Here is a 21,120-nt window from a genome sequence, read left to right on the forward strand (position 1 = left end):
GCTGTTTATTCGTTGCTTTGTGCTCAACCCAGGCAGTCCTGCCTGACCAGCTTGCAGAACTTCTCCTGGCCTGGCCTTCTCCCCCCTGTCCCCTCCAGCTTCCATCTTCCCTGGCTCATGCATGAGGTGTGCTGGGCAGCCCTCCCTCACTGGTATCTTCCCCCTCAGATCTTCATGGAGCACATCAACATCTTCCAGAGCATTGCTTGGCACTAGAGTGTGGCCTATCTGCTGGAAACTATTGAGTGGCTGCTCCGTACAAACCACCAGCTCCAGCAGTGATGTGATGAACTTGTCCTGCTGTCTTTTTTTGTTGCTGTGTCAGCTCTGGGTACTTGCTCTCACCTCTGCTGAAGAGCATTTGTGCTCTGTGATAGATCTCGGAGAAGCCACATATCCATCTTGCACTGTGTGGGGGCGCTAAGCGGTGTTGGGGCAGTCCTGGTCACAGCCTGGTGCTGTGCTGGGGGAATTAAGAAGGTGCCTAGGGCTGGAACTGCTCTCTATGGGGGAGGGGGGACTGCATTTGCCAGAGCCCTGCAGAAGCCCAGTTTGGGATGGGAGTTTGTGCTGTAGGCAGCACCCTGTGTGCATGAATCTCTGTGGTTTTAATGTGGAGTTTTATACAATTAAATGTGTCACAGACAATGCATCTGGTTCTTTGGGTAGAGGAGCACGTGCTATGGCCCACAGCAGGGAGCTGTAGGCACCCTGGAAACGAGCATTCTCTGAGCCATGGGGCAGGATTCCTAGAGGGAGGAGAAAGCCAGACTCTTCTTATTGGGCTGGAAGGGGAGCAAGGGAGCTGTCCCACTTGGGTGCTAAAGCTTCAAGTTGACAGCAGTGAATCATAGGTTGGGGGCCTGCTCACTGAAATCCCAGCACAGGTGTGATGAAACCCAGGAGGCCAGTGCTTAGCTGAAGCCTGGCCTCCTGGTCCTTTCCATCTACTCCTGCTTGCAGAAGCCTGAAAAAGCATGAGGGGAGCCAAGATTACTAGATTCCAGTTAATTTTCTGGGCATTTTGAAACACTGTGTGTTCAGCTACTTCTGACACTTCCTTTTATATATATGTGTGTGTGTGTGTGTGTGTGTGTATATATACATATATGTATATATATATATATATATATATATATATACATATAAATTTTTATTCAATGCCCTCCACACATACCTGTATTGAAAATATTTTTCTGAGCTTTGTTTTTTCACTTCTATAGTATACCTGTTTCTATTAGCATTGGGTTATGGGGCAAGTGGTCCTGTCCTTCGCTATGCCCTCCCTCCATCTAGTACTGCTGAAAGGGGGGTTGAGGGGGCTGTACCTATGTGTTTGTTTTCTTGATATTAAAGTTGGAGGAAATGAGCTGGCCTGGACGGGCAGAGAAACCTGGCCCTAATGCAATCACTGCGTTGTGCAATTGAGTTAAGGTTTGGTCCAGCGGAGCCTCCAGTGGCTTCAACCTGCGCCAGGCAGCTCCTCTCAGCCCTGCATCATTGCTCCTGCTCTCCTCAGGGCAATGAGCTGCTGGAGGTGGGGGCAGGCACTTGCCTTCATCCTGCTGCTCTACAGTGAGAGGCTGGCTCCTTCCCCCAAGCCCTTCCCATAGGTTTGCCTGCTCAGAGTTGCTCTTTGGTCCTAGAGAAGCCAGGTCCTCTTCTTGGAATGAGGACAAGGTAGACTCCTCTTGCAATGGTATTACCTTGTTCCTGAGAACAATTGCACCCCAAGTCAAAGGGGGAAGATGCTCCCCAGCCCAGCAAGGGGAGCAAGAGGAGGTTTTGGTGCACCAGAAGTCCCCTGCCTGTACCCCTGGCATGTCCTCCATCTGCATCCCCACCCTCCAGCCTGTGGGAGAGCCTTCAAGACATGGCTTGGGGTCTTCCCTTGCCCGGTGTGACAAGACCCCTTTCCCCCAAACTTCTGCCTGGGCTGAGCTATGCTGGGGGAGGATGTGCTGAGCTGAGCTGCTGTAACCTGAGAGCCAGAAAATAATCAGGTTATGCCTGGGTGAGTTACTGCCAGGTACCTGCTGTGAATTGCTTTTGGGCATAGGCTCAGAGAGCTGCAGCCTCAGGGCAGGGTTGGTGTTGGCAGAGGTCCATGCACCAGGCTGGCAGGGGTTGGGGGGGACTTGTCCTCCTCCCCTACTGCTGCAGTGCAGGGCAAGCAGGTGCTTGTACTCATGTTCCCTACCACCCGGGCTCCGGGGCAAGAGCATCCGTGCCCTGGCACTGCAGCAGGGTGCAGCTTTTGGGGTGGAGGGTGGAGCGATGCACATGTCCATCTCTCACCCCGCTAGCCATGACGCTGCACTGTCACCCTCCCCCTCCCCCCAGCACATGCTGCAGCAATCAGGCCCCAGGCAGCAAGGCTGGGTGGTTGCAGTTTATTGGGTACTGGCTGCTTGGCTAGTGCAGGACTTGCTCTAGTCCTCAGTACGGCTCCAGGGCCACCACCACTGCTGCAGCTCCATCTGTGGCAGCTTTGCAGGGGCACAGGGGATGAGCAGGGCAGGCCTACTCGAGATGTGCCCACCCCTGCCCCCAGCACCCTGGGTGCCCGCAGCCAGGAGCTGCTCCAGGATGGGGCTGCCAGCGCTCCAAGCCAGCCAGAAAATGGTAATGCCCATTCCCGGTGTGCTGAAGCAGAGCCAGTAGTCAGGCACTGCCTTCTGCTCCAGAGCAAAAGCTCCTGAAAGCCCCCACAGGAGCCAGCCAGGGCACCACGGGTCTGCCCTGCCACTGGGGCTTTTCTTGACCCCCAGCCTCTCACAGCAGCTGGCAGCCATGGGGCAGGACCTGCCTGGAGCTGCTTGAAGCATGGCTGAGGGAAGGGAGGGGGCCGTGGCTCTTGGTGGCCAGCAGCAGCAGCCGGCAAGGTGCCCGGTGCATCCTGGCCAGGCACAGGGATCATCGCGTGGGAAAAGCAGGTAGCTCAGAGTCGAGCAGGGCCCGGACGGAGGAAGTGTTATTGCTGCCTGGCACAGTGGCTCCTTCCAGCTGTGGTTGTACGTGGTGGGGGAGGGACAAGCGGTCAGTCCCTGCGGGACAGACTCTCTGGAGGCTGGAGAGCCCTGAGGTGCTGTATGTCGTGGAGCAGCCTCTGAGGCACCTTCCGCCTGCCGCGGGGGTGAGAGATGGCTGGAGGGGCCAGATGCCCTGGCAGCCCCAGCCACATGCTGCTGCCCACCCTGCAGCTGTGCCCAGGCACCCTGCCCTGCCTTGCTGGCAGCGTGGCCACTGCTCTGTCCCAGAGGACCAAACCTCCAGGGCCAGGATCTAGGGTGGTGCCTGCTCAAATTTCCTGCTGCTGTACACCTGGTCCTTGTTCATGCAGCTCAGCAGGATCCAGTCCCAGAGGAAGGAGCCCTGGAAGGTGAGAGAGGGAGGTCAGTGCTGGGAGTGCGCAGCTGGGCCGAGCCCCCGGCACCAATACTCACCATTCCCAGTGAGGTCAGAGCCACGGCCAGGTTGATGACAGTGGGGATCAGGCTAAACTTCCCTGCCTGGCAGAAAGGATGGGATCAGCAATCGCTGCCCAGCCCAGGTTGCCTCCTGCCTGGGCCTGCATTCACTCTGGGTTGGGCACAAGGAATGAGACTGAGCAGAGACCTCCCTCTGCCCAAGCCACAGTGTGGACAACCTACCCAAGCAGCAGCGCACACTATGAGGTCTTGCATTTCCTTCCAGCACACTTTGCACACTTTGCCAAAGGTTCTAATTTGAGGCACCTGGGATTCCCCCATTCCTCTGCAAGGCTGAGCAGAAGAGGCCTGGCTGTGTTCATCCCAGCTCTGAGGCAGCAGTGGAGAAGAGCTGCTTTTCCAGGACGGTCCTAGCACCACGGCAGCATATTATGCACATATGCACCCCAGTAGCACATGGACCATGCAAAATCCTACCTGGCCCTGCACGATGACATCAATATGGATCCCACAGGCCTTGATCAACACTCGTGTGTGGGTCCTGTTCCATTTATAATACTTCGCAGACCTCCTGGGGAGACAGGTAGAAGGGCCCAGTGATGGGGACCAGCCACAGCAGGACCAGGGAGGGCAGGAGGAGGATGCAGGACTGCAAGTGCCACTGCCTGGGACAGTGGTCTTGGGATCGGGGCGGTGGAAGGAGTAGTGGGGGTTGCAGTCAGTTTCAGGCAGGCCCAGGTTACAGTTCCAGTTGATGACCACCCCACCCTGCAGCAGAAACCAGCAGGCCTAGCACAGCACCAGCACACCATGGACACAGTGAGCCCAGGGCACAGCACTACTGTGCACACAGCTTGGCCATGGGCATGATAAGCCAGCAAGCAAGCAGGGCATTTCCCCCCACTCAGGCGTTAGCACAGCTGTCATCCTCATCACCCGCTGGGAAAGGCCGGGAATGCCACCATACTGGGGCACACGGCCCTGCCAGGGAAGCCAGCAGCACTGCTTGCAAGGCTGCTTACCCAGGGGAGCTCTGCCCCAGCAGTGGGCTTTCCAGCTGAGTTGGGAGCATGGCTAGGCATCAGGGAGCATTCCCAGATGCAGAGTGGGGGGCCTCTAGGGTCTGGAGGGTGCTGGGGCTGAGCAGGGGATGCAGAACCTGGAGGGAGGATGGAACAGTGCTGAGTTCCTTCCCTGGATGGGAATTATCTACTCCCAAAAGGGCAGCAGAGGCAGCAGGGCCGGATGGGGCTGGAGACCAAATGCTGGGTGCACTGCCCTCCCCTGGCAATGTCTCCAGACTCATTCACACACTTTGGGAATGAGTCCCCACCACTGGGCGAGCAAACTTGCCAGTCCTGGCAGTGATACAGGCACACCTGCAGTCTATGCTTTGCTGCCAGCTGGCCTCCTGCTCTCCAGCCTCTGCACAGGGGCCTCGTAAGAGAGACCCTGGGCCTGGGAGCCTTGCAGGGCTCTGCATGTGCAAGGTGGGCAGAAAGGACTGCTCAGGGGCTGCAGTGGATGTGCTGTGCTCCGAGCTGTTGAGGCTGGCTAAGCTGCCACTGCCCTCAGCTCATCCCAGCTAGCCCCTGCAGCATACTGGCAGGGCAGCAGGGCCAGGGACCTGCCTCCAGCTGCCTCTGAGTCTCAACAGTGCCAGTGTGTGAGTGATGATCCCGTGGAGCCAAGCACTAGAGCAGGTGCTGAGGGAACGCCCTGTGCCCAGCCAGCAAGACCTTGGGCCCTCTGGGAGGACCATCCTCCCAGGACATGACACCTTCTCTGCCAGCTCCCTTAAGTTCTCTCCCGCCTGCTCCACGATGAAGCTCCGCTTGAAGATGGGGCAGCAAAGGGCAGAGGTGGTGTTGAAGGTGCAGCTTTTCAAGTAACTGCTCTCAGCAGCTTGAATGTTGCCCCTGGGGAGACAAAACCAGAGCCATGGCATAGAGCAGCACACCAATACGCCTCAATTTTCTTCCTAATATCGTGAAGCACCCAAACAAAACATTAAACCCCAGCTCTGCTCATTGGTATCCATACCATCACTGATGGTCCCAGCTGATGAACGGTGAAGGGATTTCCTAGGAGAACTACATACCAGACGTGGATGTATGCAGGCACTCAGAAATGCACATGACTGACTAGGGGATGGCCTGCACAGCAGGAGGGTGGAGAGCAGGAAGAGGAGGAACCCTGGGGTAGTTACCTGGCGAGATGCTGGCATTTTCAAAGGGATTCTTGTTCCCAAAGACTTCAACCGCTCCCTTTGCAAGGCCACATGCCCCATATCTACCCACCAGTGTGAGCATTCCTGCTCCTTCTTTCTCAATAATTACCATCCTCATCATCACCACCTTCCTCAGTGGAGGCAGGGGCAAGCAAGAGTGAAGGATAGATGGATGGAGTAAGGGTTGAGAACTCCGTATCACGGAGACAGCAGCTGAGCACCAAAAAAACGTCCTGTCCCAGCAGGTTGAGGGAGGTGATTACTGCCCTCTCCTCAGCACTGGTGAGGCCACAGCTGGAGTGCTGTGTGTGGGTGTGGTCTCACCAGTATAAGAAAGACATGGACCTACTGGAGCAAGTCCAGCAATAATGATGAAGGGACTAGAAGCATCTCTCATGCAAGGAGAGGCTGAGAGAAATGGGACTGTTAAGTCTGGAGAAGAGAAGGCTCAGGGGCATCTTATCAATGTGTACAAATACCTGATGGGTAAGAGTAAAGAGGATGGAGCCAGGCTCTTCTCAGTGGTGCCCCGTGATCATATGAGAGTGAACTGAAATACAGTAATTGTGTCTGAACTTAAGAGCAAACATTTTTTTTACAGTGAGGGTGATCAAACACTGCACCAGGTTGCCCAGAGAGGTTAGAGAGTCTCTATCCTCGGAGATACCAAAAACCCGAGTTGGCTTGGCCTAGAGCAACCTGTTGTAGGTGACCCCGCTTTAAGCAGCTGTTGAACTAGGCAATCTCCAGAGGTGCTTCCAACCTCCGTCATTCTGGGAGCAACTTAGGAACAGGGATCCCCTGTGAAAAGCCGGCATCTCCTCCAGCTGCCAAATGGCACTGCTCCTGCACAGCTCCACTCCTGCCTCTCCATCCTTCAGGCTTGTCCACGTATTTCAACCACATCTCCCTGCTGTCAGTGAACACTCATTCCTCTGGTACCTAATTGTTACGGGAAATGGCTGTGCTATCCACCATTGCACTTTCAGGAAGGCATCTGGCTGCACTCCACACACACACACACAATCAGACAACACACATGCAAGTGCAGGGCCAGGGTGGCCCCCTTCTCCCCACTATGCCAAAGACCTGACTACAAAGCACTGCTGCTGCAGCAAGGCTGTCCTGGTCCCAGCAGCAGGGCCTGACCTGCACTCAGCTGCTTAGCATCACCTATATTGCTCTCCACTTTGTTCTATACCCTGTACACACATGGCAGCCTGGGTACCCACTGGTCTACTTGCTCCATCCCTAGGCCCTACATTGATCTCTTCCACATGGACATCCTTGGAGAAGCCGAAGCAGGGGAAGTGGGTGTTCCTCTTGATAAGGATGGGGAACTGTGGTGCCATCTTTGCCAGGGACTCACTGTGGAGAGACCTAAGCACTATGGCTTCGGGAGCAAAATGGTCCCTGTTGGCATGGCCTGTGCAAGGCCATCCCTGTGCCATGGCACCGCCTCCCTAGGCCATGGCCTGTTGCTGAAGGGGCCAAACCTCTCAAGAGCACCCTCAGAGGTGTCCCACCCAGAGCATCCCCTGGTGTCCAACGGGACCTCGAAGATTGGCCAGCCTTTTGGTGCCTGTTCCATCCTAGCAGAGGACTCTCCTCCCCAGTGCCATGACCCATCTTTGGGGCCCGTACCCAACACTCGCTTCCTCTGCTGGACACCAAGCCAGCATTTCAGAGCTCTTCTCGGTGCCGCCAGCACTGGGCACGCAGCGCCCTGTCTTCTGCCCTGTGAGGACGAACACACAACGCTGAACTTCCTGGTAAATAGGATCCTGCCCAGTGCGCAGTGCTGCACAGATCACTTGTCCCTGCACATGCCCAGCTCTCTGTGGCCCAACATGTCCATGTCGCCAGGGGTGCAGTCATGGTCGCAGCTGCATACAGCACTGCAAACTGTTAGCCCCTGCAGGGTCATGGGGGACATGGTGAGAACAGGACATGCACCTGGTAGTCCTACGCTGTGGCTGCAGAGGGGACGGGGCACCCCATGTGCTTCCCCATCTCTGCATGGGTGCCAGCCCTTGCAAGCTGCCTGGGGTAAGCAGCCGTTAAGCGTGCCTGCGGTGGCCCTACTCTAGCATGGCTTTCCTTGGTGTGTCCTCCGGAGTAGACAGTCAACCCTCTTCTCCATTTCCTTGCATGGGAACTGAGCCAGGGGCAGCTGTGCTCACTAGCATTCCCCACGTCTCTGCATCCGCCAGCAAGCTCCGCTCAGTCTCCACACATCTCCCCTCCCGTGATCCCTCACTCAGCAGCCCCCAAACAGTGCCCAGGCCAAGGCAGGCAGGGGGATCCCTGCCACAAACTGGTAGCGGCAGAGGAGAGCTACAGGCACCAACATCACGTGAATGTCAGAGCCTCCCCTGACCTGATCTGAGAGTGCCCTCTCCCGCCCTGACCATCCAAAACCACAGAGGCCTGACGCTGCTCGTCAGGGCAGGCAGAGCATGGCGCACCTGCCTGGCTAAGGCCACAGGGCCCTGCCCGGTGCTATGTGCCAAGCTCCCCAAGCTCTGCTGAGCCTGCCGCACAGCACTGCAAAGGTGACCTAACATGCAGTCCCAATGTGTCTGGGACGCAGCCATGGTTGCCTCATCGGGAGCCAAGGACAGTGCTGGGCCTGGAGGAGGGAACACAGGAGTCCCCATGCAGGCAGCGGGGACCACCACACACGACAGCTTCCTTTGCTGGGTCCATCTGGATGAAGGAGCAGTTGGGAAGCCCTTGCAGAAAGTCTGCTGCTCATCTACTGCTCCAAGAGGCCACCCAAAGCAAGCAAGACAAGAGAAGAGAAGGGAAGGGAGAAAGGCAGGTCAGAGCCTCACCTCGGCTGTGCAGGTTGGGGGCGAATAACCATAAATACTGGAATTTTTCTAAAGGAGAGGGAAGTTGCTACACAACAGAGGGCCAAGTTGCCTCCTCGGGAACGCCCAAAAGGATTGTACCTGCCAACTCTCTCTATCTCATCATGTAGACGATTGGGACAAGCATTGGAGTGGTCCTTCTCGAGATTTCCATTGGGTCGGTCTCTTTGTAAGTATTTATGAATAAACTGCTTGCTGGTGAAGGGTGCTTGTGTGTGTGTGTGTGTGTGTGCGTTAGTGCTGCCTTGCCAAAGCGGACACGTGGCCCCCGGGAACCGGAGTGGAACAGGTGCTCCCTAGCACCATCTGTGGGCACCAGCACATGGGGCTAGGAGACACAGGGCTCTGCTGCCATTTGAGGTATTTGAGGGCAGCAGGCAGGATGGGAAGGGCTCTGCTCGGCTACTTTGTTCACCAGGCACGTGTCATCCATCTCCTGCAGCTCTGGAAGTCCCTGGGATCTGGCACTGCAATGCTCCAGCTGCGCCTTCTCTTTCCTATCCCTCTGCTCCACTTCCAGTCACGCTTCCAGGAGATCATGGTATGGGGCAATATGTGGGCAAGGAGGTAATCTCAGAGCCACCAAAGGCAGGCAGAGTGGACAGACAGCTAAGAGAGAGCTGCCACACTCGCCTTGCCCTGTACAGCAACACATGCCCACGGTCTCTGCGGTATCTCCCGCAGCCTGCGGGCATGGCCCCTCCGTCACCTTGTCCCAAGCAGCTTCTGGAGAGCATAGGCTCCAGCACAGCTGCTTTGTGGCACAGGAGAGGGTGGAGGTGGTGTGTGGAGAGTCGTGCCAGGGCAAGCACCAACACCCTGCTCTCTCTGGCTGCCAGCAGTACCTGCTAATCTGGGCTTTGCACAGCTCAGGAAAGGTGAAAGCATCCCAAAGGCAGGGATGGGATGAGGCCAGCGTCAGGTCCTCAGTGCCACAGAGGAGCCGCGGCAGCCACCTGCAAATAGCCCTTGCCAAGCTGCTCTGCACAGGCAAGCAGAGCGCCCCAGCAGGGCAGTCTCAGGAGAGCCAGCCTCCCTGGCCTGGGATTTGCACCTCACGGCTACCTCGCCTGCGCAGGGCAGGCCTTCGCGGTTGGCAGAAAGCACAGGCAGAGCTCTGCCACCCACTTCCTTCAGCAGCCAAGCATTACCCATCTCCTGCAGACGTAGAAATCCCTGGGATCCAGCATTGCCAAGCTGCAGTCGTGCTATCCACAGGTGTGCAGGCCACGTGGGAAAAATGGGACAAGGCTCAGGGACAGCACCCCTGTAGGGGTCCCAGTCGGGGGCGTACAAGAAAAGTGGCCCTTAGAGCAGGATGTGAAGGGACTGGAGCAATGGGACAGGGCACGGGGAGATCACCATCAGGGTAGGACAGAGACGCTGCGCCCCCCGCCTCTTGCAGCACTATGGCTTTAGCTGCAATCGCCTTCCCCCTCTCCCGGCAGAGGCAAGAGAAGCTGCCCTGGCAACTTGTGGGGCTGCGCAGGGGCTGTGTGCGGAGCAGGGATAAACCGTGCGGCAGCGATGCCCCACCGGGAGGCAGCAGCTCCCAGCCCCGCACTCGCCTGACCAAGTAAAGCAGGACGAGGAGCTGCAGCGCACGGTGCGTGGTGCCGAGGTGCCCGTTCCTCACCACCATCACCTGTGGGGTGGAGTAGCTGCACAGCGCCCACAGGCAATCCCGGGCACCCATTGCTGGCGTGATCAGCATGGCACAGCACGGCATGGCACGGCATGGCACAGCTCGGGGAACCACTGGAGCAGTAAGGACTGACCCCCCCCCCACCCCCACCCTCACCCCACCACCAACGACGCCCCACAGCTGCCACACAGCCCCAGCCCAGCACGGACGCAACCCCTGCTGTGCCATGGGGACCACGGTGAGGGACGGGCATGGTCAGCACGGACGCAAGTGGAGAAGTCTGGAGCTGGCACTCACAGCACAGCACCACGGGTGGGGCAGCAGGCAGAGGAAAGAGGCTGCAGGCGAGGGATGGGGGCTGCAGGCAGGGGACGGGGGCTGCAGATGAGGGACAGGGCTTGGAGGCGAGGGAAGGGACTGGCAGGCAAGGCACAGGGCTGCCAGCAGGGGACAGACAGAGGCTGCAGGAAGGGTTGGGGAGCAGAGGTAGGACATCTGGTTGCCAGGTTCGAGGAGAGGAGAAAGGGGCGATGCAGGCTACAGGACCAAGAAAGTAGTGGGTGAGCTGTGTGTCGAGCTCCTGTTCACCAAATGTTGCAGGGGAACTGGAGTGATGCAGTGAAACTGGTGGCAGAATGGGTTAAAGCAGGGAAAAGGTAGCTCTTCCTTGTCTGGTGGCCCTGAACTGCAGAGAGTTGCTCCACAGGAGGTGGCGGAGGTACCAGCAGGGTTCAGACAGAGTGGAGACATGCATGGCAGAGAGACGCCAGCGGGAACTCGTCAGAGCCATACCCTAGCAGCCCAACTGCAAGATGCGGGGTGCCAGCCTGGGATTGGGTCCAGGTGTGCGGGTTTTGAGGGCTCTCTGCAGAGAGCAGCTTCTCCTCCTACCCTTGCCACTGATGAAGCCTTTGGGCTGGACAGCAGTATGAGCATGCCAAAGTGTGATGCTGCTGGAGCGGGGAGTGTGGGGAAGGTGGTGGTTGTCATAAGTTACTCTCTTGAAGGTTAATTCATACAGAGAGTTTGTTAAATCAAGGTGCATGTCGGTGCATGTCGGTGACCCCCCCATCGTTGTCCCCCCTAGTCCTACCAGGTGCCTGTGGGTGACACCCCCCGCCGGTGACATCCCCCCCCGGCCCAGTCCTACCGGGTGCATGTTGATGAGCCAGCCCGTGCGCTCGCCAGGCTCCGTGGGCCGCTCGAAGCCGAACAGTGTGTCCAGCCGCTCCGTGCGCTGCGAGCGCTCCAGGCGCTTGAGGGAGGACAGCGAGGAGCCATCGTCCCTGCAGGACGCCGCGCCGCCAGCCGCCGCCCAGTCCCCGCCGCGACCCACCCCCCACCTCCCGCTGCCGCCTGGCCCCAGTGCTCACTGCCCCCCCCAGCCGCCGCCGCCGCCGCCGCCGCCGCCGCCGCCGCCGCCCGGCTCCGCGCCGCCCCGCAGCACCATCCCGCCCCGCGCGCTGCCCCCACCTCCCGCGAGCGGGAAGCCTGCCAGCCCCGCCTCCCCAGGGAGAGCACCAATCAGAGAGCGGCACCGCAGCCAATGGTCGCTCTCTTCCTCGACCTCTGCCCCGCAGCACCGCGGCTGCGCTGGCCACGCCCCTCGCGGCACCTTCCCGGGCAGGCCCCGCCCCCGCCCCGGCTGCCGCTGCCGCGCACGCGCCTGCGCGGCGGCGCCCGGCGCGGCCCTGCCCGACCCGGCCCGACCCGGCGCGGTGCGGCCTGTCGTGGGGCGGCGGCGCTGCGCGGGAAGCGGCTGCTGCTCCCGAAGCGGCGCCGTCGCAGGGGCAGTTGCGTGTCATAAGTTACTCTCTTGAAGGTCAATTCATACAGAGAGTTTGTTAAATCATGTGAACAATTTATTTAATTAAGCAGCCACAAGCAAAACAGCGCTGGGCGGCCGGGGAGTCTCAGCTCCGCCAACGGCGCGCGCCTCCCTCACACACAGTCCCCCCTTATAGTCTGCGTTGTAATCTCCCGGTGCGTCCCGCGCATGTGTGAGTTGCTGGGGGGGGTCGTCTGAAGCTCTCTGGTGGTCGTGGAGAGGAAGGCTGTGGTCTTCTTCTGTCTCTTTATTTTGGTTTGTCTCCTTGTGAGTGATCACAGGGGTTTGCTTATCTGTTGTGTTGACTCCCTTTTGGGATGCTGTTCTGTGAGAAAATTACAGGCGCCTGCTTATACTTTCTTTATCCTTTTACCTTCAAAACCTCTGAGCAGCTTGTTGCTTACTTCAGCTCTTCATAGTCCTGCAAGATAGCTAGGGCCCCGACACTGGTTCCACAAGGGGTCATATAAGCTTTTGTGCTTACCATAATTTATTTGTCTGACACCATGTCTCAACTCTGATTGTTGTAAAACCTCCTCCTCCCCCTCCATCGGCTTATTCCTCCTTCTAAACAATGAACAAATAGTTACAATTTATTACACAAATGACCACGCCTCGGCTTTTGACATTATTTGTGACAGCAACTGCATTTGCTCACACCGGCCCTGCACACACTTGGTGTCCTCATCCAGGGCGCACCTGCCTCGTAGGCCTACAGGCGTGCGCTTTCACTCCGACGAAAGCAGCACGGGCTCAGCAAGGCCGGTCATGTCAGTGTCCCCAAACTAGGTGGCTTTTGCAAGCTGCTGACATCACGGAGGTGTCAGCTGGCAATGAGCGTGACATGGAGACACTCTAGCCACCGCCCTGCACTTGCAGATCCAGAAAGTGGGTGAAACGCGGCTCCGCTTCCAGCCAGGCAGGCTGCCAAGGAGCCAGGTGAGCCACAGAAGCAGAGCGCTTCCCAACAGCCTTGCCGCTGGACATCTCGTCAGCATGGCTGCAATGACGAAACCACTTCCCTAGGTCCCCTCCTTTGCAGCTCCTCCGTGCCTGTCTGTCTGTACTCCCTAAGGGGCCGTGCACTCTGGGAGGTGTTAGATCATGTCTCTTCCAGGTGGACACCAGCCCCTGAGCCTCATGTTTCTTTTGGGGCTGGGGCTGGCATCAGAGACTATCAACTGCCCAAGCACGTGCAGCTGTCAGTACCTGGAAGTGAACTGCACAGGGCAACAGTTGCAAGAGCTCCCTGTGACCATCCCACTGGATACCAGGCAGCTGATTCTGGCAGCAAACAAGATCTCATACCTGCCTGCAGTGGAATTGAGCTTCCTCGCTGACCTGGTCTATCTGGACTGCCGGGAGAACCTCTTGGGGGATGGTCTGGATTTCACTTTACGCATCGGGAAGCGTAACCAGTAGCTAGGATATTGCTACTTCTATAAAGTGCCTGCGCCAGCTGCAGGCGGTATCACTGCGAGCTTGTTATCACTTTTGTCACTGCGAGTCACAAGCACCTTACAGCTGCAGTGCCAAGAGTGAGGAGCCCGAGGAGGCTCTGGGGAGAGCTGCAGAGAAGGCTACTGCTCTGATTTTCCTGCCTTTTCTTCAGCTGCTCGATAGACTGTATCTTTTTGTTGCTGCTGCAGTATCGCTGCGTCCATAACAGTCCGTTAAAAACCCCTCTCTCCGTGGAGATGTGGGAAGTGCTCTGCTCCTGCCTCTGTTCTGTCCTGCTCTGCTCAGCCTCTCTCCATCCCTGAGCTGCCCACCGTTCTGCCAGTGTCCCCTTCACCTCAAACGCCTCCTGCAATGCCTTTTTCCGTAAAAAATATGGCAGCTGTTGTGCTAAAGCAGATCGAAACGACAGTTCCTATAACCTCCAGCTATCACAGTGCTTCTAGCTGGCAAAGCAGGTACATTTGACAGGTTCTCAGGATCAAGCCGTGATCCAAATGCTCCGAACTCGGCAAAAGACTTTTGCTGTTCCCATGGGGGGTTCTGGTTTGGGTACCGGTGAAATGCGATTGACAGGGTGAAACAGAATGCAAGTTAAGACTGTGGTCAGAAAAGCGTCCCTGTATCCTTATGACTGACGGGCTTCATACGTTCCCACTCTTCCTCCAGCATCCCAGAGCAAATTGGCTCACTTTTGTTTTAAGTTATCCAAAATAATCAATGTACATGCATTGCAGATGAGCGTTCGCTTGAGTTCCTCTGACTTCTGCAGCAGAAAGGCACTTACTCCCGAATAAGAGCAGTTTACTGAAGGCAGGAGCCTTCTTTCCTTCCATCATCTGGCTCACCAAAATCCAGCTCTTTTCCATCTTTTTGAGAGAGTCTACAGCTGGACCACAGATATTGAATATTCATGAGGCAAAGTAATCACTGGTTCCCTTTTTCACAGAAACACTAGTCCCAAGCATAAAAATTTGTTATGCAGCTATGAAATTTGTATTTGATTTTCCAAATTGAAAAGGAACACATCACTGCACCAATGAAAAAAGCTTGATCCTCAGTAATTCACAATAAAATACTGAAGGAGAGCTGGGAAAAAAAAAGAAATTTGAGAAAACTTGTCCATCAAGTAAGAAAAAGGCAGAAAAGAACCATAAGGAAGGGCAAGGGAAGCTGGTGTTAGGACAGAACAGAATTAGGGATGTCTGAGTGTCTTAATAGGCGTAGTAAATGCCTGTAAAGGTACTTATTGTCCTCATACAGATTACAGACAGTTATGGAACAGTGTAGAGAAGTCCTACCCCTAGCAGCCGCCAGGTAGTTTGGAGATAACACGTGGAAGCCCTGAACAGGAGAGTAAAGCTCACTGCAGGCGGTTTGGAAGGCTACGAGCAGAAAAGCAAGTGGCAGCGAGGACTGGACGTCTTCGTGTGGGTCCCTGCACAATCCCGGGAAGGATGGGAAAGAGACCAAGGCACCTACTGAAACCTTTCTGATGAGGCTGGGAGGAGATGGAACAGACTGCGCCAGGGCTGGGAAGAAACGACCCGTCTCCCTGCTTCCACGTGTCAGGGCAGGGGAGAAAGAGCGGAAAGACTCAGCAGCAGCCAGCGGAGGCAGCTCCAGTTTCCTCCTCTGTCAGACTTTGCTGCTATGTCCCAGCGAGGTGCTGCGGGTGAGTCAGCACGAGGTGTTGTATTTCCTGGAACTGGTGTGAGAACTGGGTAAACTTTAATGCTGCAGGTAAGTGTATCCATGCTGGGAACCCCGGATCACGTGCGCCTATCTGCATCCAGGCAGGGAAAAGCAACTCCCTGTTTGTCAGGCTTAGGCGGCCCTAAAACGAGGGTTGTCCCAGGAGCTGACAGCTCTAGCAGAGGGACAGTGGGACAGACGGAACTGAGGGGCAATGCAGAGCACTGAAATCTGCTGCAAGCAGATCCCTGTCCCGGCCTTTAGAGAGCCACTGTAGCTTCACAGACCACTTTGTGCCAGTGTTTTACGCTCAGCAGGAGCTGCGCACGGTCGAGGCGCAGGCGGGAAGTTCCCACAGCTCGACGGCTTGGGGTAAGGGTGAACGAGCCCCGCAGTTACGCTCCTGACAGCGAGCGATAACAGCACCAACGGTCTCTGCAGCTGTATCCACTCGTCAACGGATAACAAAATACAACATAACACAATACAGTATAAATTGTTGCTCGTCCCTCTCCCCTGCTCCCTTTCCCTAAGAAGGACCACCCATCCAGCACTTCCAGCAGCGACCGACACGGTTCTGTCGCAGTAACCGAGTCTGTCACACTGATTTCAAAACCCCCGGGGGAAGGAGGCGGCTGTGCTGGAGGCCACACTGTCCTTCTACAAACACCAGGAAGAGACATTGCTTCCTACTACGCCCAGCCTTCACTAGCTCCAGAGGGAAAATCCAGCACCTGTTTTCTCACGGCCTAGACTACAATACGGCAGAGCACAGTCATTATTTCGGCGGAACTGAATTACTGAGGAGTTTCCTCTTTTTCTTTCACACAACAAGCTCAGTGACCCCTAACTGCAAACAACCCAGGTTTCACAGCTTGACTCTGTGGATGCAGACCTCACTATGCCAGCATAAAACAACCTCTTTCAGCTTAGCCTATGGCATGGCAGAAGATGTTTAAGGTTTTTTCAAAAAAATCACAAGTGCTTTTATATTAAAATGAAGGTGCTCAGTTAGCAGAACTCAACAGCGCAGGTACAACAGCTTGCCATTGCGGTATAATCCAACCGGCAGTATTTTCCTATCGCGACAATAACACAGAAATTGTTCTGATCATTCTGGCTACCTGGTTTGGCAAGGGACGGACTACGTATTTTCACCCAGGCTGTTCAGGGAAAGGAGTGTGAAGTGCGGAGACATTTTTCAAAGGCTTTAGGAAACTCCTCCACTGCTTTTCTAGCAGGACTCCTATCCACTATTGCTCAGGGCACGGACAAGTTAGTCTTGCTTCTGCTTTTCCCTCTGCAGGTGCCGAGAACATCACCTGCTACGTGCCAGAAGGTCTACGCGGCTTGAAAATGCCCGCAGTGGAGGCACAGCTCCAGCTGGACTGCCTGATCCAACTGCACAAGCAGGACTACATCTTTCTGTGTCTCGTTGGCTTCTGTATATTCTCAGCTGGCACTGTGGCAGCCTGGCTGGCTGGCATCTGTGCAGTGATAGATGAACTCCACACTGCAAAAGGGGAGGAGGATGAAGAGGAAGACACAACCACTTAGAACGGGCCCTGGAGAAGCTTCTGAATGCCTGTCCCGAGACCTGAAACCAGGTCCTTCCTGTCCAATTTTGCAAATTGTGCGTCCCCCTCCAGAAGTGATTTTTGTGAACCAAAATAAAACTACAGGAGAACAAAGTCCCTGTGTTACAGTTTTGCTCACTCTGCGGCCTCCACATTTATTCTTCCACCGGGGCGCAGGACATCATTGGCAAAATAGCGAGTGGCCACTAGAATTGTGGACAGTGCCTATCTGCCAACCAGGAGCATTAGCACTCCTCCTGTACCACATGACACCCGCTGAAAAGCAGGATCAGCACGGGGCCTACCACGTCCCACAAACAGGCTTGAGGAATTATGTCCCATGCACAGGAAAGGCCCCAGAACTGTGCTGTAGCCAGGGAGTTTACCTTTACCAAGGTCTTTGGGCCACAAAACCCAGCAGAGCTTGCTGGGACCAGCCCCAAGAGCTCACTGGTGCCCCAAAGAATCTGAGAATCTTCTGCTGTGCAAAGGCAGGTATATGAGCCAAGAGATTAAAAACAGGGTTGTCAAGTCAGGATCTTATATTTACATCTAGGCTCTAAAGCAGGGTGCTCCTGTCACCAGAAGCCCAGGGCTCCAGTTGGTGAGCAGTAGTGGGGGCCAAAGGCTGCTGGAAACCAGGTCACCTGTTTCCAAGCCTTAATGCAAGCACAAGAGTTTAAGCTCTGAGTTTCTGAAAAGCTTGCATGTGCCCCCCCCACCCTTAAACCTGGGCAGCTCAATAAGAAAGAAACAAATTTTCTCCCCAGAGAAACTATAAAGAAGAAGCATCCACATGTCGCAGTTAAATGCAGAGACTGACACTTTGGGGGAAAAATAATCTGGCATTTTTGTAACTGTTGAAAAAAAAGACGCCCCTCGGTTGGATCCAAAAATCGATTTAATGGCCTAAATGAGGATTTTGACCAGTCGCTAAAATTCCAGAGGCGTCTAATTCCTGTAGCAGGTACTTCTCGGATTCTCCTGAGCGCCCCACGAGCCCCTTGCAGGCCAGCGAGGGGCAATGCCAACACCTGCCCTGCGCAGACGAGCACCCAGATCCTTCATGCGCCACAACTGGCATCAGCAGGTAGGTTTGGTCCCGACCCTAAGGACTGCTCGGAGCGGGCCTCAATCATGCTGGATTAGCACGGGCTGAAGCGTTTTGCTCATTTAGGGCTTTCAGGAACCTGGGATCCCACCGGGTCCTGTTTTCTTCCTTTCTTACACCAGCAACGGTGAAAAGATGCCATCTGTCCTCCTGCAGTGGGACCCCGCTACACCACCACTGGTTTAGGAACATTTTGCATGTTTGTCCCCTTACAGACCTAGAAAATCCTCCTGAATTTTAAGGTTTGTATCATATATCGCTGAAGCTGGAATCTTTTAACATAAAACGTATTGCCTACACATTATCAAAGTATTCTTGGAAATGACTTGTGTTTTGATACCAAAGTGTATATACAGACCAGAATAAAGGGAGGTGCAAATAAAATCCTGTCATTTGCCTAACACTGCCATTTGCCTAGGGAGGTATCTGCTTGCATGAAAACACACAGCAACTCCACGTGCCAGACGCTGGCTTCTTCGTCCAACACCAGCTGGATCTGGTGAAATATAAGGGAAAAGCATGATAAAATTCCATTAAGCATGCTAAACAGGCTATCTTATAACCATTACAGTGTGACCTGTCTGCAGACTGTGAATCAAAAGTGAAATTACCAAGAAGTGATCTTGCCGCTAATCCATAGGCCCCAAATAGGCAAGAGTGGACGCAGAGGCGCAGTCTAACGGGCGACAGACGTGTGTTTGTTCACGCGTATACCAGAGAAGTCTATAAAGGCTAAAAAAAAAAAAAAAAAAAATCACCGGTTAGTTGCAGTAAAGTTTCTGTGGGAAAAGCAAAGCTGAAACAGTTTCAGTTTTTAAAAAGCTAAAAATCATCTCCTGAACTATCACGTTACCGAGCTCCAAGACTAACCTGATCTTAAAGGCAGAAAGATGATCAATTAGCTGAACTGGAATTTAAACTATAGCCTATATCAAGGTACACTCACCAATTTTCGGGTCCTCTCTGCAATATCTGACTCTTTCAGGGGAAGAGCTACCTTATACTAAGCTAATCTCCCAGATGCAAGCCACAGTTAAGGTCGTACACCTCACTGCTATTTAAATCTCACTGATAGTTTCTTTAGAATGCCACAACTAGCAGATAAAATAGCAGTCTGTAGAAACTTAAAATATAGGGAAGGAAAACATTGTTGAAAAGCCACTGGGAGCATCGAGGAGGCAGGCAGCCGTAGGTGACTTGGAGTAGGGGTGACAGATGGCACTAACTTCGGAAGGTTCTCTCCATCAGAGTGGGCAGGCAGCACAGAAAACAAGAACACAGCCCATAGCTCCCAAGAGCCAAAACAGCTACCTCTGTACTACGCAGTGCTATCAGCACCCTTCTCTGTACTACCACGCCAAAGCCTTTTTGGCATGCTTGCATGTCTCACTTGCCATCCAAGCTCCATCCCAACCAGCAAATACTGGTGCCATTTTACTTCCTCTGCTCTCATCAGCCCTTGTGGTTTGTTACACACACCCAATCTTCTTTGCCAGAGGTCATGTTTTTACTTTGAGAAGGCCTACATTAATACACCAGGTCTCCAGTAATAACAAGGTGAAACATGGTTAACATTAAAAGCAGACAGACGGCTTACAGTAGCACCTCCAAAAAAAATACTAACCAGATTTTCATTTCTCTGAAGTGACAGAAAAGGTTACCTGCGAGACCTAGAAGAAAGCTGCCCTTGCTGGAAAGTAGCACTCTTCCCTACCAACACCACCTTGGCTTTTTTTCTTTTCTTTTTTAAAAAAAAAAAAAAAAAAAGTCTTTCCTTGGGTAACCCTTCTTAGGCCTCAGTCTATTTCCCAACATAGTTCACCCTCAGTTCTGAGTAAACCCTTCAAATTCAATCGCAAGACAAATCAAAAATTTCACGGCAAAACATACATATTACTTTCAACAAGAAAAGAGGTGCCTCTCCATTCACCACAACAATGTATTTCAAAAGAAAAGACCCTAGCTCTGATTCCAAGCATGTTTCTTTCTCTCAGGAGACTAACACAGTACGATCGCCCGCACAGATTAGTGTTTAACGCTCCCATCGCTGCAGCAAAGGCATCTCGAATTCGGGGGGCAAGTTCACCTAACAAGGGCTTCAAACCCCTTTTTGGGTATGATGATGAACTTCTGGCCATTCGCGGTACCCCCAGGCGCTCCAACCCGCCCTTTCACTCCCCCACCCTCTAAATCAAGTCACTAACGCAGCCTCCTAGTCCTCACAGTAAAGGTAACGCATCGATTTAGACAAAAGACAGCTGCCAAGGTTTTTCTTTTCTATTACAACCTTGCTGCCTCTTGCTCGCCTGCAAATTTCATTTTGCTCCAAACCAGAGAGCGCTGCAGCCACCACCAGCTCACAGGTGCTCAAAAAAATAAAAAACAACCCGCCCTCATCCCCCACCCCCATTCCCTCTGAACTGAAGCCTTGGAAGAAGTAACAACCAAACGGATACAAACTTGTGTACTTACATGTGAATAAACAAGTTACAAACAGGGAGAAAGCCTTCAAATATTTGGGGATACACGATGTCAATGTTGACAGGCATCTAAAGAGGAAAGAGAGCAGAGTGAATACGCAGGCACAGCAGACTTCCAGAAAAACAGGCAGGTTTTCTCCACAACAGAACATCACTCAGACAGACTGAAGACACACCTGATGGTCTCTGCACCCCTGGGGAACACAAGCTGCTAAGGCTCCATCTGCGGGACATGCATCTTCTCTCTAGTAAACTCCAAGCATGAAACACCCTCCTCTCCAGAAACACACACAAAAAGGGAGGGAGGGAGGAGGACAGAGGGAGGGAGGGAGGAGGACAGAGGGAGGGAGGGAGGAGGACAGAGGGAGGGAGGGAGGAAAGAAAACCTCCACATAGTCACTGCCAAGTAACAGAAACTCACCCTGGAAAGACACGTCCTAGGATTTGTCCAGAGGCTGCAAAACAAGGCCGTTGGAAAAATGCTCCCCAGACAGTGCCACCCAGAAGCCAGAACTGCTCCCTAAGCCTGCACATTTCAGCTTAAAAACCTCTCCCTCTCAGGGCAAGGAAACGCAGCCGACCCTAAGGAGACAGCACGCTGCGGCCACGTCAGGCGCCCCGCACGCAGGCCGCCTCTCGCGGCGGAGCTCAGGCCCGAGTCGCACAAACACGAACCCCTTGGCAAGAGGAGCTGCTCGGCTCCCCCCACAACACCGCGAGTCCCAGCTCTTCCTCTGCTACCTTTTGGCCCACGAGCTGACTCACAGCTCTGCTCAACGGACGCCGAAG

General features: G+C 54.6%; 1 protein-coding gene, 1 long non-coding RNA gene and 1 pseudogene across 2 annotated transcripts; 1 reads left to right on the forward strand and 2 right to left on the reverse strand.

Moving 5' to 3' along the window:
* The window catches only part of LOC134148790 (DNA polymerase epsilon catalytic subunit A-like), a 31,649-nt pseudogene extending 30,980 nt beyond the window's left edge, over positions 1–669 (forward strand).
* Positions 670–3,227: 2,558 nt separating this feature from the next.
* LOC134148791 (P2X purinoceptor 2-like) lies at positions 3,228–12,997 on the reverse strand. The gene is made up of 9 exons (XM_062591286.1): positions 12,884–12,997; positions 11,333–11,437; positions 7,306–7,388; positions 6,949–7,029; positions 5,212–5,350; positions 4,054–4,199; positions 3,909–4,002; positions 3,447–3,512; positions 3,228–3,375 (listed from the first exon to the last, which is right to left on the reverse strand). The coding sequence occupies exons 1-9, from the start codon at positions 12,995–12,997 to the stop codon at positions 3,286–3,288; spliced, it is 918 nt and encodes a 305-aa protein (XP_062447270.1). The 3' UTR covers positions 3,228–3,285.
* A 4,639-nt stretch (positions 12,998–17,636) lies between these two features.
* Positions 17,637–20,845, reverse strand: LOC134148671 (uncharacterized). Its single transcript, XR_009960254.1, has 4 exons — positions 20,753–20,845; positions 20,324–20,400; positions 18,463–18,583; positions 17,637–18,347 (listed from the first exon to the last, which is right to left on the reverse strand). It is a non-coding gene; the product is annotated as an uncharacterized LOC134148671 (long non-coding RNA).
* Between the last annotated feature and the right edge of the window lie 275 nt (positions 20,846–21,120).

The sequence above is a fragment of the Rhea pennata genome, chromosome 18 (assembly GCF_028389875.1).
Source record: "Rhea pennata isolate bPtePen1 chromosome 18, bPtePen1.pri, whole genome shotgun sequence".
Lineage (NCBI taxonomy): Eukaryota > Metazoa > Chordata > Aves > Rheiformes > Rheidae > Rhea > Rhea pennata.

Excerpts from the sequence above, each read along its gene's own strand:
- LOC134148791 (XM_062591286.1), bottom strand. The coding sequence starts at position 12,997 with ATGTCCAGCGGCAAGGCTGTTGGGAAGCGCTCTGCTTCTGTGGCTCAC. Across the intron at positions 7,389-11,332 it reads GGCTCATCAACATGCACCCG|GGGCGCTGCGTGCCCAGTGC; the intron begins GTAGGACTGGGC and ends GGGCAGAAGACA. Across the intron at positions 3,513-3,908 it reads ATGTCATCGTGCAGGGCCAG|GCAGGGAAGTTTAGCCTGAT; the intron begins GTAGGATTTTGC and ends CCTTTCTGCCAG.